Raw genomic sequence first — 15,303 nt, 5'->3', positions numbered from 1 at the left:
GTGTGTGACAAATGCTGCGTCTGCAGATCTCTGCATGCAAGTCCTGATACAGACAGAAGTGGAAGGGTGAAAGATGCATCAGAAATAAACCTGTGTACTGCAACTGTGACTAGGTGTGGCTCTGGAGGGAGGAGAAAACTAGTAAACTAGTAAATGTCCCTGAGGATTATGATCCCCATATAAAATTATCATTTTTCTCCACTGCTGAAAGAGCCGGGTCACATTTGTATTAAGCAAAATGGAAGATAGTGTTAGTTTTTGGACTGCCACTGTCATTAGGCACCACCAAGAAAATCTGATTTTGTTTTCCTGCTTCAGATACTTCTGCGCAACATTTTCCTATAAAATGTCTGTAAACATACTTGTAAGAGAGGGGAAAGTCAATAAGGAAAACTTTGTTTTCCCTCTGTAGCAAGTCATTTGCCTTAAATCTCTCTGTTTTTCCTGTGTATCCAGGGGATGTGACAGCCCTTCAGTCTAAAATGTAACCCTCAACAAACACTAATGGCTAAAAAAAGAAAAGCAAACAGGAAAATACATTATTGTCCTAGGGCTTTGCTTTTTATTGCTCTTTCTCCTTACTTCTTTGATGAATGTTTTCTGCTTGAAATCCTGTGTGTGTGACTGTCACACCATGGTCAAAAAAGCAAGGCAGGACCTCATGTTAGTGCACTCAGCATGGTCCCCACAGCTATTTTGATGGGAGCAGTGGGTGGGCAGGAGGAGCTGAGCCTGGGTGGCCACTCTGGCTTTCAGAGGAAGTCGTATCTCCCTGGTGCAAGAGGCAGTCGCCAACTGCAGAACTCTGACAGCTGGCATTCCGTCCCAAGGCCCTGGCCAGGGAGCTCCAGCGGTGGGACAAATAACAACAGACACTGAGCTGCCTCTCTCAGAAATGTTCCATGCCCTGTTTCGTCCCACACTGGCCCAGTGTCTTGTAGGGCTGTGCCCTGAGTGTGCTTGCCCTGACCCTGCCTTACCGCACAGAAAGCCACTCTTGTGTGTCCTGGCAGCCACATGCAGCACAGCTCTGACACGTGCTGCCTGCTGCTGGTTCTAGCCTCTCTCTTGACTCATCTTGGGAAAGATGGTCTCCAGAAAAGGCAGCTTCTTTACCTCTGGAAAAGGTGGCAGGGAAGGGACTTGCAGGTAATTTCAGTCAGCTTTGCACAGTCCTATTCCACTTCTCCAGCAGCCCATAATGAGATTGCACAGCAAGGTAAAGAGACAGAACACAGCACTCAGAACAGATAGGATGGGTTACCTGTGTAGCTATTTGTGCCTTGATGGCATTTTTCATGGTGCAGATGACTGGAAAACCAAGGTAGTGTGTAAGGCCTTCTTCTGTCCTTCTTTAGTGCTGTGCATGTCAGCTCAGCCACATGTACACAGCCGTGGTTACAGACACAGCAGGCTGGCATCCAACCCAGAAGTGCTGTGTAGGATCATTCTGTGCAGAGGCCAGAATATGTATTGGTGAAATACATTTTGATGTGGATCTTAGTGACACAGTTCTGCACAGTTACAAACAGAATTATAAACCAGATGTCTTTCTACCTTTGATTTTTTTTTTTCTCAAACAGGTGTGAAGAAAGAAGTACAAAAAGATCAGGATGCTAGCAAACCAGCTGTCTCATCCCCTAAGAAATCAGCAGTAACAGCCACGAAACTCCATTCACCAGGTATTTATGAGCCTGAAAGCACTGTTTCAGGAAAGATTTAAACTTGTTGACTTTGCATCTCTTGTTAACACACTCAAATCTGAGACATACTATTGCTAAGTGAGGATTGATTGTGTCCAAGGTTCATTAAGCTGGCTACAGCAGGCTTTATCATACCAATGCATGGGTTGAATAGACTTTTGTTCTCTTTGTTATAACCATGCAATCATCTCTCTTTCAAAACAAAGAGCTGTTGCTATTACATGTTTAAGGGCACAGGAACATTTTTTTTTTATCATTATAATTTTCTTACAAAAAAAGAGGACAGATACATATAGCAAAATAAAAGACACCTCAGACAATTGCCTAGAGCAAAAGTGGATTTCTCAGAATCTACTCTTACTTTTATGCAGAGGGACTAAATTTTCTGGGCTATTTCTGTGCATAGTTGGAAAAGGGATTATCTATACAAATAACCTCCAAAGTGCCATTGGGACATTGTCAACTTATACCTCAATATTGGGCACAAACACATGGTTTTAACATTTCTGAAGAATGCCTTTTGTTATTTACTAAAATGAAGAGAACTTGTTTCTATTTATGTCTACTGGGTGTACATTAACAAATGGGTAAGGTGCCCAAAGGCTTTTGTGAGGCTGGTCTTCAGTTGATCTAAATGCTTCTGAAATGAGTGTGCATGGTCTCACTGATTTCATTGTGCTTGCAGTTTATCTTCTGTTGCCTCATTTTTCAGACTCTGCTTGAATGCTTAAAATGTCATCTCTACATCTATGTGGTATATATACTTAAGTTTTAACTGTGGGGGATAGAACCCCATGTTGCTTCCTTTGGTGGCAATATATAAAGCCTGTAGAACAGCTCTCCAGTTCCTATAAATTGCACCAAGAGTTTCTCCATTATTATTAATTTAATCCCTATTCTTCTTCTTCTCAACCAACAAAATCAAGAAAATTGAAGGGTAAATTTAATCTTCTCAGGCACCAACAGGACACAAAATTCTTCTCCTTACAAAGACAATAGAGTAAAAAGATGAACTTAACACTGTCCTCTGAGTCATGTAATTTACAGGCTATTTTGCACCTGGTGAGATCACAGAGAGATCCAAAGAATTTGTTGCAGAGAGTGCCAGACCAGAAGCTCACCAGTGTTTATAACGGTGGGAGTCCAGTTTAAGCATCAGCACTGATTGTGGCTGTAGCAGCGTGTTACAGAACAGCTGATTTGCTTCCACTAGGATTACAAAGCAAAATGGAACACTGGAATATTTGTACAGTGTATTTGTGTTGTCTTAAGGAGGTCTGCATTTCCACGGGTGACTTAATAATTTTCAAGGTTTTGGTGTATCCAATTCATGAGGGCCTCAAAGGTTTTTTCATTCTCATGAGAGGCTGAGTAACTGGCAATCATCCATCAGACTGATTTAGAATTTGTTCAGCTCGCTTGTCTGCAATTAAGCCAATGTAAATTTGTTTATCACTCTAAGGATCAAGTAGGAAAATAAACCTCATCTTCATTTATTGTTTTTTAGAGTAGCCTTTGGCCTTCTTTGAAATAATTGCAGCAATAACAAAGAAATAATGACAATTTTTTCACCTACTTAACAATTTCAAAAACTAGTCAAAGCAGCCTTTGAAGAGGACACACGGTGTAGTTGACGCTAAGGGGCAGTCACAGATTTTCCTGCATCAGAATCAAACTTCTGCAGCGTTTACACTTTTTGATGGGAGAGAATGTGTCTCACAGGTAATTCCACCACAGCTGCATCTGGCCACAAAACAGGTCCTAAAATTTCTGAGTGCTGTTTCTATGTTGTATTTGCCTGTTACTGGCCTTCTCACATTCAGTTCCTTTTAATCAGTGCTGGTTTTTGACTGTCATACACAATTTTTTTGAGCTTTGAATCTGAAGACTTGCAAGGGAGTTTTGAGATGCAGAGTCTTGCAGGGATCTCAGTTTTATCTTTTGATGCAATACTATTCCTAAGATCTGTGTATAGGAACAGGTGTCCATAGATGCAAGTGCTCTCCTTCCACTCCATTTTAGAATGGTGCCAACTGCTTCTGGCATCTGTCACTCTACAGAATGCTTGATATCAGTCGTCTCTAAGTAATTTACTCACTTTCTTTACCAAAATGTTGGATATTGGACAGTTAAAAGGCGAATAAATTGCATACCCCCATCTAAATCCTCATGGACAGTGTTAATTATGAGTATATACTTGCTATGTCTCCTTAGTTCAAACACTCATGTAGATAAAAAAGACTTGGGAGTTTTGAAGTGGATCAAAGGGGTTCAGTGATTTCAGCACACACTGGGTCTGCCCCTCTGGTCCCACCACCAGCAAAAAGGACACTGAGGATCAGGGCCAGCATCATTAATATATACCCTGTTTTGTGCAGAGCAACAGAAGAGAGACATCAATGGCAGAATAAGCTTAGTAAGCTGCCTTTCAGACCCAAATGAACCGAGAAATTCAGATTTATCCCTGAGGAGAATAGCACCGTTTAATTTACAAGGACAGCTTATAATACCGACAAGGACAACACAGATGTGCACTTCAAATCTTCCAGTGAACAGGAAGGCTAGAAAAATATAAGACTAAGCAACCTGATGGGTTTCTGTTTTAATTAAAACTGATTTCAAGGGCTTTCCCCTACACTTCTCCCTAAGCCTTCTGTTGTAACATCAACATCTTGCTTAAACAACCCGAGATTTTTATACTAAAAAGACAGATCTTTATGTCTTGAATTTCTTATTTTGTGGTATTACCTATTGTACAGTTAAGAGCCCCTTGACATGAATGGAAGAGTCTGAATTTTCTTTTTACTGCACAAAAAGGCTGACAAGTCTTAAGTGACATAAAAATGGATAGAGGGCAATAGTTATGCTGCTTGAACTCTCTTAATGACAAAAACTTCTTGTGCTGTATTATTTAGGTCTTACAACAACATGGCATTAGTCTTGAAGCTGCAGAACATGGTATTCTTTGTCTCAATTGCAAGTCATGGACACAAAGAGTTTCAAAGGGTTTTTTGCACTCGTGGCTCTTTGCAGTTGCACCTTGAGATGCTTGGAGACATGAGGGAGCATCTCTGCTGGAGCTGGCTCCCTGTAAGCATAGCTTGGAGCCAGGATGTAGCTGAGCAAGACAGAAGATACGCTCCCAACGGCTCCACACAAGTTAGGCATCTGAAAAAGTAGGAATATGCTCCTGGGGTATTGCTCTATGGAAACCACACTGTTCCCCTGCCTGATCTAGTAAAACTGCCTTCAGGATCTATTTGCACACCCAGATCACGGTCTTAAAGATCTAAAAGATCTAAAGCACATCTGACAAAATTATCTCCGGAATTTGTAATGCTCTACTTTACAAATTGGCTTAGATTCATACCAGAGACATCTCTGTGGAAGGATTCTTTGGCTTTCTAGGAAAGGGATAGGCAATATTCACGGCAGAAGACTGTCCCCTATTACACTGATTGCTGGAGACTGGCTGTAGACATGGTTCCTGTATTGTTTTTCAGGGACTGTATAATACAAGATCATAAAACTACAAACTGTCCCCTTTTTTCATATTCCTACACACACAACCTTTTCTCCTAACACAGAATTGTTCCAGATTCATGTCCATCAACTCTGTAACACATGGGCCAAAGGTGTCTACTCATATTTTCTCCCTTTTTCTTACTGACTTTAGCTTATGGAGTAAAAGATGGCAAATAATGGGAGGATCTGTTGAAGAGGTTCCTGGCCAGTATTCAGGAATCAGCTAAAGAGCATCAACTGAAGGGTAGCAAAAGGGTAGCAAAAAAGACTGAGGGTAGCAAAAAGTCACTAAATGTCTGCAAAGCTGATGCCCAGCTGGCCATAAATGTTTGCAGAGGAGAGTTCTCAGAAAGCAAAGAACGTAAAGAGAACAGATTTTCCAAGTGGCTCAAGTGGCTTGAGCAGCCTGATAATACCACAACACTGCCCTTTCCTGCTTCATCCTCATGACTGGGTATACCCACAGAAATGGACAGTTGACTCAAGCAGGATGTGAACTTAGGAAAAAAAGGCCCCACTGCCCTGAAGTGGCTGATCATGAGTAAGCTTTAGTTCTGGTGCCATTGATATGAATATAACACTGTATTTATACATACCATAAACACAAGCTACACTAGTGCTTTCACATCTTTGTGCAGCATCAAACTTGCTTCAAGCCAACTTGGAGCACATCAAAGGAGCCAGAGTCTGTCTGGGCTTAATTCTGCAGGCAAACCATGTAGTAATTCTGGTGTGATCGATGATGCTGGAGAGCAGCCACACAGAGCCAGTGATGTAAGTCTTGTGCATTGTGTGGCACTTGGTGGCACTTCAGCACATATCTGGTAAGTGCTGCAATTTTAGACACATTATAAAGGTGAGAGCAAGGTGAACTCTCAAGGCAGACTGCAGTATTGTAGATAAAAAGTAATAGCGATATCCCAATAGCAAGCAATCCATGCTCTGTTTGCATTCAGGGAGGGACAACTCCAGCCCCACATGGTCCTGTGTAGAGGCTAAATGAAATCTGCAAAGACAAAGGAAATCTGGCACCTCTGTCAAGTCACCAAGCTGGGGGTTCATGTGAACAAATAAACTACGTGTAGAGTAGAAATGTCATCTAGCTGTTCTCCACATCACTGATAAGGTGAATCTTGACCTGGAAGTGCCCATTTCTCTCACTGCCATTTAAAGGAGTCCAGCATCACAGATGCAGACCTCTGTTATTGTAGATGTCTAGCAGAAGTGAGGTGATTCCTTCCTTCAACAACCTCAGTTCTCAGTAATACACCCTTAGGACAGATCTCCTCAACTGGTAGAAGACCTTCAGTCTCAAAGCCTGAGGTGAGATGACTGTTAAATAGCTTTGAGATTTTACCCCTAAAGAAACATACTTCACTGTGCTTCTGTTTGGTTTGGGTTTTTGGTTTGGCTTGGGGTTTCTTTGGGGTTTTTGTTTTGGTTTGGTTTGTTGGGGTTTTTTGTTTTTGTTTTTGGGTTTTTTTTTGAAAGACTGAAAATTCTGTGTGAGCGCTACATACCTTTTCTTCTTTTGAAGGGATGAGTCCCAAATGCCATAGAAACACATAAAGACCATGTCTGTATGTGTAAACTAAATGACCTAAATGGTCTTTTCTTCTCTCCTTTGTAGGACATCCCAAGCAAAGGCCAGCCACCCCAAAGAATGGATTCTCCCCCAAACCAGGAGAGGGGCGAGACACTGAGAAGCAGTTCATTCAGAAACTGAAGGAAAAGTGTGAGGAGCAGTCTCGGCAATTAATCAATATCCAAAATGAGCTTAAAAGGGCCAGCTGTGGCTTTGATGTCTTTGCTATAACAACACAGTACTTTTTCAGGCAGGTAAGTGCAATGGGTGCTTCTTACCATCTAAAAGATTATTTGCCTTTACACCTGTCACTTGCCCAAATTTATTCCATAGTACCTGAAAATTTGTTCTTGGGACCAAAGCGTGTTATTTCCTTACAATGATTATTATGAGAAGGGAATTTAAATTTCATAGAATTATAGAAAGGAAAACTGCAATGACAAAGGAAATCTGGCACCTCTGTTAAGACACCAAGCTTGGGGATTAGGTGGCCAAAGAAACTGTGTGTAAAGTGTAATGTCATCCAGTCTGATAAGTTTGATGTCATATATTAGAAAAAAGAGTTCAGGAACTTGGAAAAGGAATAATTTTTGAATGAAGTATTTGTCACAAGCAGGGGATTTTAGGAGTAAAGGAGATGCAGAAACTTAGAAGCCCCAGTCTCTGATAGTTAGAGCTGGAATGGAATGTGTAACTGAGATATTAATACTTGTGAGCAACCAAAGCTGTTAGATGAAAAAACTATTTGATTTTCCTCAATAGAGAAAATAAAGAAAATGTTTCTGGTAATTAGAGAACATAATTTATTCACTCAAGTCAAAATGAAAAAATGTTAAGACGACCAAAATAACCATGAAAGACTTGAAGTTACTGCTTGCTTCAATAGCTGTTTAGTGATCTGTGAAATGTAGCTGGGCTCTGAAGCCCAGGCCTGGTTCACACCATGCCTATGTATTTTATAACATCCCAGGTTAAGCTGGTGTCCTGGCTACTTTGTAAAACAGGCAGACAATCACCAGCAGTAGGACCCAAGATTCAGATAATACCCTTAATTGCCTGTTTGTCTACTTTTGGAAGAGACAAGAATAAATTTTCTGTGTTAAATGAGAGAAGGAAAGGCAAGGAAACAAAACCTAAATTCAGTCAGTCTTAAAAATCCTGAAATACTTTATTTAGTTTTGGGGGTTTTTATAATAGTGGGAAAGGTTACCTTTGAATAAATAACCATGGTTCACACTGTTCCTTAAGTAGGAGCTGATCTTGCCAGGGAAGATTAAATGAACTGAAAAAACAGGGAATTTTTTAAATGCCCTAAATATTTTAAATACCTTCCCAGGAGATCTTTTCCCTCTATATTTGACATTTGTGTATTTTAGGACTTATTGGGTATTTCTAAATACTTTTGGGTGGGTTTGGTTTTTTTTGGTTTTGCTTTTGTTTGGGTTTTTTGTGGGGTTGTTTTTGTTTGTTTGTTTTTGTTTTTAGCTAGCTGTGGAGTATCCTTGTTTAAATCAGAGGGAAATAAAAAAGGGCAGATCATTGTCAGCTCAGCTTTGTCTGTGCATTGTCCACTGGGGAGAGATTTTTCATCACATGCCTCATTCACAATTTGCTGAAGGAACTCTGGAATCTTGGGCATATCTCTTTCATTTCCTCTGGATATGTTTTAAATGAGAACAGCTGCTGCAACTGAGCTTTGAGATGACTGTCGTGCTGTTGGTACACATTGTATCTGTCCTGAAAATGTGTCCTGCATTGAACAACTCAGGTGTCTTTATTTAACAGCATCCACTCTGATGGTCTCTGAGTCCTGGCCAAGCATAGCTGCACAGCTTGTTCCCAGCTCCTCTGTATTTATCAGGCCAGCTGGAGATTGCAGTAATGCTCCTCTGAGTGGCTGGAGGTAAAATATATCACACCTGTAGAATTCAAGCGCCTCCAGGTTTGGGCAGGATTAGATGTAGATTTGTTTCAGATCCATGCAGATGTGGTACCTCCTTTGGGAGTATGGTTTGCTTTAGGCTCCATTTTTAGTGCCTGCAGGCAGGTGAGCACTTCATGAAGACCATTTAAAGCACCAAAGACCTGAATTTCTGCTTGAGTTACTCGCTTGTCTTGTCTGAGACTCCCAGGGAGCACTACAGCTGCTGCACTCTTAAATTCAATGCTTAAATTGAGAGCCTCCATACAGTGGGACAATCTGGGACTACTCAAGGGGTTGTGTAACTGGGCAGTCATTTGTCTTGCGACATAGACACAGGCTGACAAGTTTTTGAGTGTCATTTGCAAATACAATCTGTAGTCATTTTCTGAGGTGGCATTTATTGTCTGAAAGCTTGAGCAAAATTGAGTTGGCTGGCTTTGAGTTGGGGCAGCATGGGAAAAAATAAACCAGCTTTTCACATTATAAAAATAATAACATTTGGGTGTATCTGGAAACCTTGCAGGCAAAGTGGTTGAGGTGTGAGTGGAACTGCAGTTTGGCAAAGGAAAAACATTAATTCAATAAAAAGGTGCAGCCTTATTCCAGAGAGGTTTGGGTTGATTTGTCCAGCTAGCAGTTCCACTCTTGTTTAGCAGAGGGCCCAATCCTAGTTTGGGACAAGGGACTCTCTTTTGGGCTGATAGTCATTTGTGGCCAATGTATCTCTCTCTCCTTACATCACAACAAAATAATGTTCTAAGCATAGATTTTTCTCAGATTTTGATGTAAATTCTGTTGTAAAATGTGCTCCTAGGCAGTGAGGACAGGACTGAGTCTTAAAAACAGCCCAAGGACCAGTGTTTTTCATGCAAGTAGGAGTCTGCCCATGCCTGTGACTCTCTTGTCTTGCTCACACTGTTTCTGCTCTCTTTCCAGAGCTGGGGAAAGTGCCAATGCAAGTGGTCCAACAGACATGTTTAGCTGTGTAGAAAAAGAGTGTTAGACCACACCAGAAGATCCTTTGAGTACTTTAAGATTACATGACCATTTTCTTATAATTTTTTTTAATTTGTTTTCTGACTATTTCAGACCACTGCTGAATGGTATCCTGGAATCATCTCTTCCTCAGTTGAAAATGCTTGTAATCGGCAAGGTTCTTTTAATTGGCATCTAGAAGTGCACAATATGTATCAGTATTTAATACAGACCCATTAAATGCCACTTAAACCAACTTTCTATCCTTGGGAAAAGCCTAGGCGATCAAAGCAGGTGATAACTGAGGCAGTAGACATAAAAAATATTAAAGCAGTGGTTCTGACATAAGCATGAAGAGTAATGATTGCAGTACCTGTGCAGAGCATGGCTTTTAATTATTATTTAATTAGCAGATGTATTAGCTTAAGACCCTCCTATATGCACATGACTCTTGTTGACTTTTGAAACTGCTTCAAATTAGTTCTGAAGAGGAGCAGATTAAGTTTGTCCTTAATGTTGTCAGATGTTCATCTTGCTGACACAGCCCTCGTGCTATGCTGGTATTCCAAAGTGAACAACTGGCTAGCAGGAGCTGGAGTGATACCAGGAAGACTTTTTAGAGCAAGTATCTCCAGAGCCCTGGTTTGCATCACTCCTGACCTGCTCTGGCTTGTTAACCCAGTGACAGTGGCAGTCCTGGCCCAGTTTCAGCGCTGCTCAGCCAAGTGGCCAGCAGTCATCTCTCTTGGAAGTGCTAACAGTGCCATCTAAAGGAGAGTAACCCAAAGTGACAAATCTGGGAGACAAAATCTTTCCGGAGATAAAAAGGGAGGAAAACATATAAATCCACTTTAGTGTCTCCAGTACACTTGTACAAGTGTTTGTGTTGAGGGCTGTTGTGGCCAAACTGCACCAAGGCTCTGCAATCCAGCCTGCGCCAGCAGGCAGAAAGTGGAGTCCTAGTTCTGCCTCTGAAATTTCAGAGGAGGACTCTAGAGCTACAGTGCATGTGAGGAGAAGGGATCCTTTCTGGGCTGCAGGCCTCAAGGGTGGGAACAGGTCAGGGAAAGGGTTATGCTGGAGTAGTCTGTCCCATACTCTGCTTGGGCCTGGAGGAGTTTCCAGACCTGCAGCATGGCCTCTTGATATGTTTTTCATCATGGGGGAATAAATTCTCAGGACAAGTCCCAGCATGAGCACAGCTGGATCAGCTGGGAATGGAGGAAACTCAGAGATATCCTGAACAAGAGCTGGGACAACACTGCAGTACTTGATGACATCCCAGAACTCTGTGTCTGCAGGACTGGGAAGGACACGTCACCAGTAACCAGAGTGTGTGTGTCTGCACATCTAATCATGGGCAATACAATATTTGTATTCCAAATTTCTGGAATACAATACTTGTATTCCAGAAAAGTAAACACACCCAGGCATATCCTGCAAAATCTAGGATGGGCAAGGAAAACCTTTTCCCTCATTCGAATAACAAACTGATATGTGCTGGGGTGTCTTTTCTAGAGGAATGTTCCTGTGAATAGACAATATGACACCCAGCATCACGTAACATCCTTGGCCAGATGTTAATGACCACTTGTACTAGGGGCAAAATTGGTCATGCTATAAGTCACCACTGCCCAAAACCCCACCATTGCCTCCAAAACATTAATTTGGGCTAATATTTCAAGGGATTATCTCAGGCTAAGCTGAAAATGGTTTATTTTCACAGTCGTCTCAGAGAACGAGCTCAAGAGAAATATATCTATTGTTCATGCCTGGTGCTGGCAGAGTGGTAAGAAGCCAGCACTCATCAGAAAAATTGAGTTTCTGGCTTTCAGGGCAATGCTTTCCCAGCATTTGCAAAACATGTTTGAATTAGGCCCAAGAATAGTCCTTAGAAAGTGCCATTCCTCCCTCCTCACAATTACAGTTAGGCTACATGTCCTGTATTGAGCAAGTTCATTCTTTACATTGCTCCTGATGTAGACCAGAGCAGTCAGAGCAGCTCAATATTTTCATTCTATATCCTGAAAAAAAATATGCTTTGGACTCGTCAAACACTGACAGTTTAGAGTTATGAATCAAAAGCATTTTATTGCAAGGAAAACAAAACACTTTGTTTACTTGGGAGGAAGAACATAGAAAGAAGCTCTGTCATCATTTAGAGCTTTCTAAACTGCTTTTCAAGGGAAAATGTACAAGATTTGGTACGTGGGGCTATTAGTTACAGTAAAACAGAGCAGTAAGAATCCAGAGGTATACTCCTTTACTCACAAGCATTACAATGAAGTCTCTATAGTGCAGATGTTATGGGACCTGCAGGCCACTCAGACATGGTCAGTCAACCCAAGGAATAGATTTGGATTCGTGAAATTAAGGAAATCACCTTCTTCAGGCCCCCTGCTTATTTGCTATGTATGCTAAAAGTCAGGCAGTGAGTAGGTAAGATGCTATAAGAAAAGAAACCTTAAAGCAGCTGAGTGTCTCTCCCTTCCTCATCCTTTAGGTACCTGGATCTTACACTGCTTCCAGACAGTACGGCTAGCCCTGCTTCAGGCCTTGCAAAACAGAAGGAAAAAGGTGTAGGGAACCTCTTGGCTTCTCCCTGTGTCCTCACTGGTCCTCTTAGAGACACTTCTGCGACAAAATTGCAAATTTTAGTTTTGGAAGGTGGAAAAATACGCTTCCCTGGGGAGCACTGGTTCAGTTACATGGTCTTATTTTGAAAAAAACAAAACAAAAAGATCAAACAAACAAAGAAACAAAAAGAGCCAAATTAGACTATATTTGTATCCTTGGCTGGAGAAGAATTTTGTTAGTTACATATAAATATTTTAAATATTGAGATAAAAAAGAAATAACTCCAGACATTCTAATGGTCCTCTTGTAGAGGTTTTAAATGGCCATTAAAATTAAAGACCTCTTTATTTACATGTTGTCCTTGAAGAGAAATATATTTAGGATGTGTGCCAAGCATCAGGTAAAAGTGGATTTATTTTCTTCTTTTGTTTGTATTATCAATCTCTGTGTATGCAACTTTGAAGGCCTTGATTTTATACTGCATTCAGAGGAAAAAACATTTAAGAGTCAGAAGTTGTTTTTGTGATGTTGGCAGCCTCCAAGCTGGGTATACATCTGGGCTTGAGGGATTTGGCAACACATTGGAAGTGGTGTGAAAAGCTGTGATGAGTAATAGGGTCCAGTGCTGTTGTGGCCTCTCATCATGCAGAGGACAGGGAAAACCCAAATCACAGTGTTTTCACGCTGTTCTTTAAGATCAACAAAGGAGGCAATGGAAATCTGTACCTCTTTTAAATTCCATGCATTTTAAATTCCTCTCTTACGGCAAAGAGGCAATATCCTCAGATCAATCATTGTTTGTTTTTTGGTGTTTTGTTTTTTGGAGATTTTTTCTTTTGATTGATTAATTGATTACTCCCCAGAGACATTCTACCAAGGTTTCTAATAAGAATGTAACAGAACAAAGGCTTTACAATTCGGTGTAGATCAATAGGTGCAAGGTTCATGTATGAAAATATTAATCACACCAGAAACAGGAGAATTTTTCCGTTTCCATGCAAGAACAGAAATATTTAACAAATTAAAAGTTATAGATACCTTTCAGGAAGTGAATAAAGAAACCATAACTCTCACTAGCAGTGGGGTGGACAAGACCTGGCCTGCCCAGGTCAGAAGGATCCCATCTTCTCTTTGGGAGTCAAAAAGCAGAGCCTCCCTGCAAAAGCAAACTTCTCAGCACATCTCTTGTTTTACACATATGTTTTTGAGCATAAAATAGTTATGACAAGTCCAAATGTCACTCTTTAAAGTTGGTATTAAGGGCGAGGCCATGCCTCAACTCACAGATAATCTTCAGGGTCATTTCAAAATGAAATTTTTGAACAGAAGTCTAAGGAAGGTTTGTGAGGAAAAAGACACAACTTTGGGGTTTTAAATAAACTAGAGTTTTTATTAAGGGAAAAAAAAACAAAGGGGAGGAAGGGATAATGGGTGAGGGAGAGAAAAAAAAGAAATTAAAAAAAGTCCCAGGTCTGAGGATTGAGGAATCCTCTGGCCGAACCGGCGTTTGGGTCCCAAAGCAAGAACTCAGCGGCACTGCAGTGAATGCAGCTAATCTGCACTCAAATTTATATAAAAAATTCTCTAAAAGAGATGTAGACCAAAGTCTGCAGTGTCGGGTCCTCAGCTGCAGCTAATCCACAGTTAAGGGGCAGTTCTTCAAACTTCAAAGGTCCTTTTATAATCTCTGTCCCCTCAGCTTGTTGCTGGCAGTCCCACCCCTATAGCTGTTGTTGATTGGTGCTGGTAACATCTTCTCCTCCAACAGTTTGCTGTCCTTGGGGTAACTGAGGTTTTGGAGGGAAAGTTCCTCATTAGTATTCACCGTTGCCGTGGTGTCAAGTTACAAGTCTTCTGGGGCAGGTTAAAATTCTTTGTAAGATGCTGCTGGTGAGGGGATTTGCTTTGAAAACCTCGAAAGTAACACACTTAAAAGGGGTTATTAAACTTACAAAAGCATCGATAGCAACAAACAAATGAGTAAGGGACTACAAAAATAGGGATAATGCTTATTACAATTAAACATTCAATTGGAACACACAAACAACCACAACCAGTACAATTCCACATGCAAAAGCCAATCTAAGGTTCCATAGGTGACAGGTTGGAATCAGCCTAGGGAAAGGTCAAATACTGAGTTCCCTTCCCAGAAGAAGCAGTGACCACTGAGTAACTTGACACATATTTACATGCTGATGGTTACTTTTCAGTAACCTGTCCCTCTGGCAGATCCATGTCCTTCTTTCCCATGAGGCCAACCTCAGGCATCACCTAATCACTCATTCTGTGGCTGAAGCCTCACCTGGAGATGCCCATTGCAGCATTCCAGGAGCTCTCTTGCCCCCAGATACACACCCATGGCCTTTTCCCTGCTTGGATTTTCACACTTCTGGCAGCAATACTTTTGTTTGGTGATTTTACATCCCCCTCAGGTCAAAGTGGCACAGCTCCATTAATATTGACATGTCCAATAATGACCCATATTGGCATTATAATAATATTGGCAGCAATGATCAGTGCAATTGATCTTCAGATTTTTCAAGTGATCTTAGTACTGCTACAGTCTAAAAAGAGGAACAATTTATTATCCATAACAAAGGTCTGGCAATGCTAAATGTCCATCAAACCAACTATGTGCCAGCTTTTTAATTGCAGGAATATTAGGGTTTTAGCCATCACAAAACATAAAGTGTAGCCTCACTTAGAAAAATCAATTTTTAACTTCTTATTTACCAGTGGAATACAATCTGTTTAAGTTAACATTAACTTGTGTTTAACCAGATTACACAGAACTAAGAACAAGAAGATGATGGGATTGAACTGGGTTTGTTGAAAACAGAAAGCACTTGGCTGACTTAATGTATTCCTCTTTGTTAATATTTGAGCTTTATACAGCATTCTTAATAGAAATTAAGACATTAAAGTTTTTGTTATTTCACAATTATCCCAACAAGTGCTAGACACCTCGAGGATGACACAAAGATGATGTCCCAGTCCTGGAGCATTTAGCATCT

At 40.9% G+C, this 15,303-nt stretch overlaps 1 protein-coding gene across 1 annotated transcript in view; it reads left to right on the top strand.

The window, feature by feature from the left end:
- Positions 1–15,303, top strand: part of MTUS2 (microtubule associated scaffold protein 2) — a 161,851-nt gene that overhangs the window by 103,810 nt on the left and 42,738 nt on the right. Inside the window, exons 5-6 of the mRNA XM_058826196.1 lie at positions 1,584–1,682; positions 6,859–7,067. Coding sequence (XP_058682179.1) covers positions 1,584–1,682; positions 6,859–7,067 — 308 coding nt within the window. The remainder of the gene's footprint in view (positions 1–1,583; positions 1,683–6,858; positions 7,068–15,303) is intronic.

This window comes from Poecile atricapillus, chromosome 1 (genome assembly GCF_030490865.1).
Source record: "Poecile atricapillus isolate bPoeAtr1 chromosome 1, bPoeAtr1.hap1, whole genome shotgun sequence".
Taxonomy (NCBI): domain Eukaryota; kingdom Metazoa; phylum Chordata; class Aves; order Passeriformes; family Paridae; genus Poecile; species Poecile atricapillus.
Note: the sequence above shows the minus strand (reverse complement) of the source record. Positions and strands in the feature narration are given on the sequence as shown.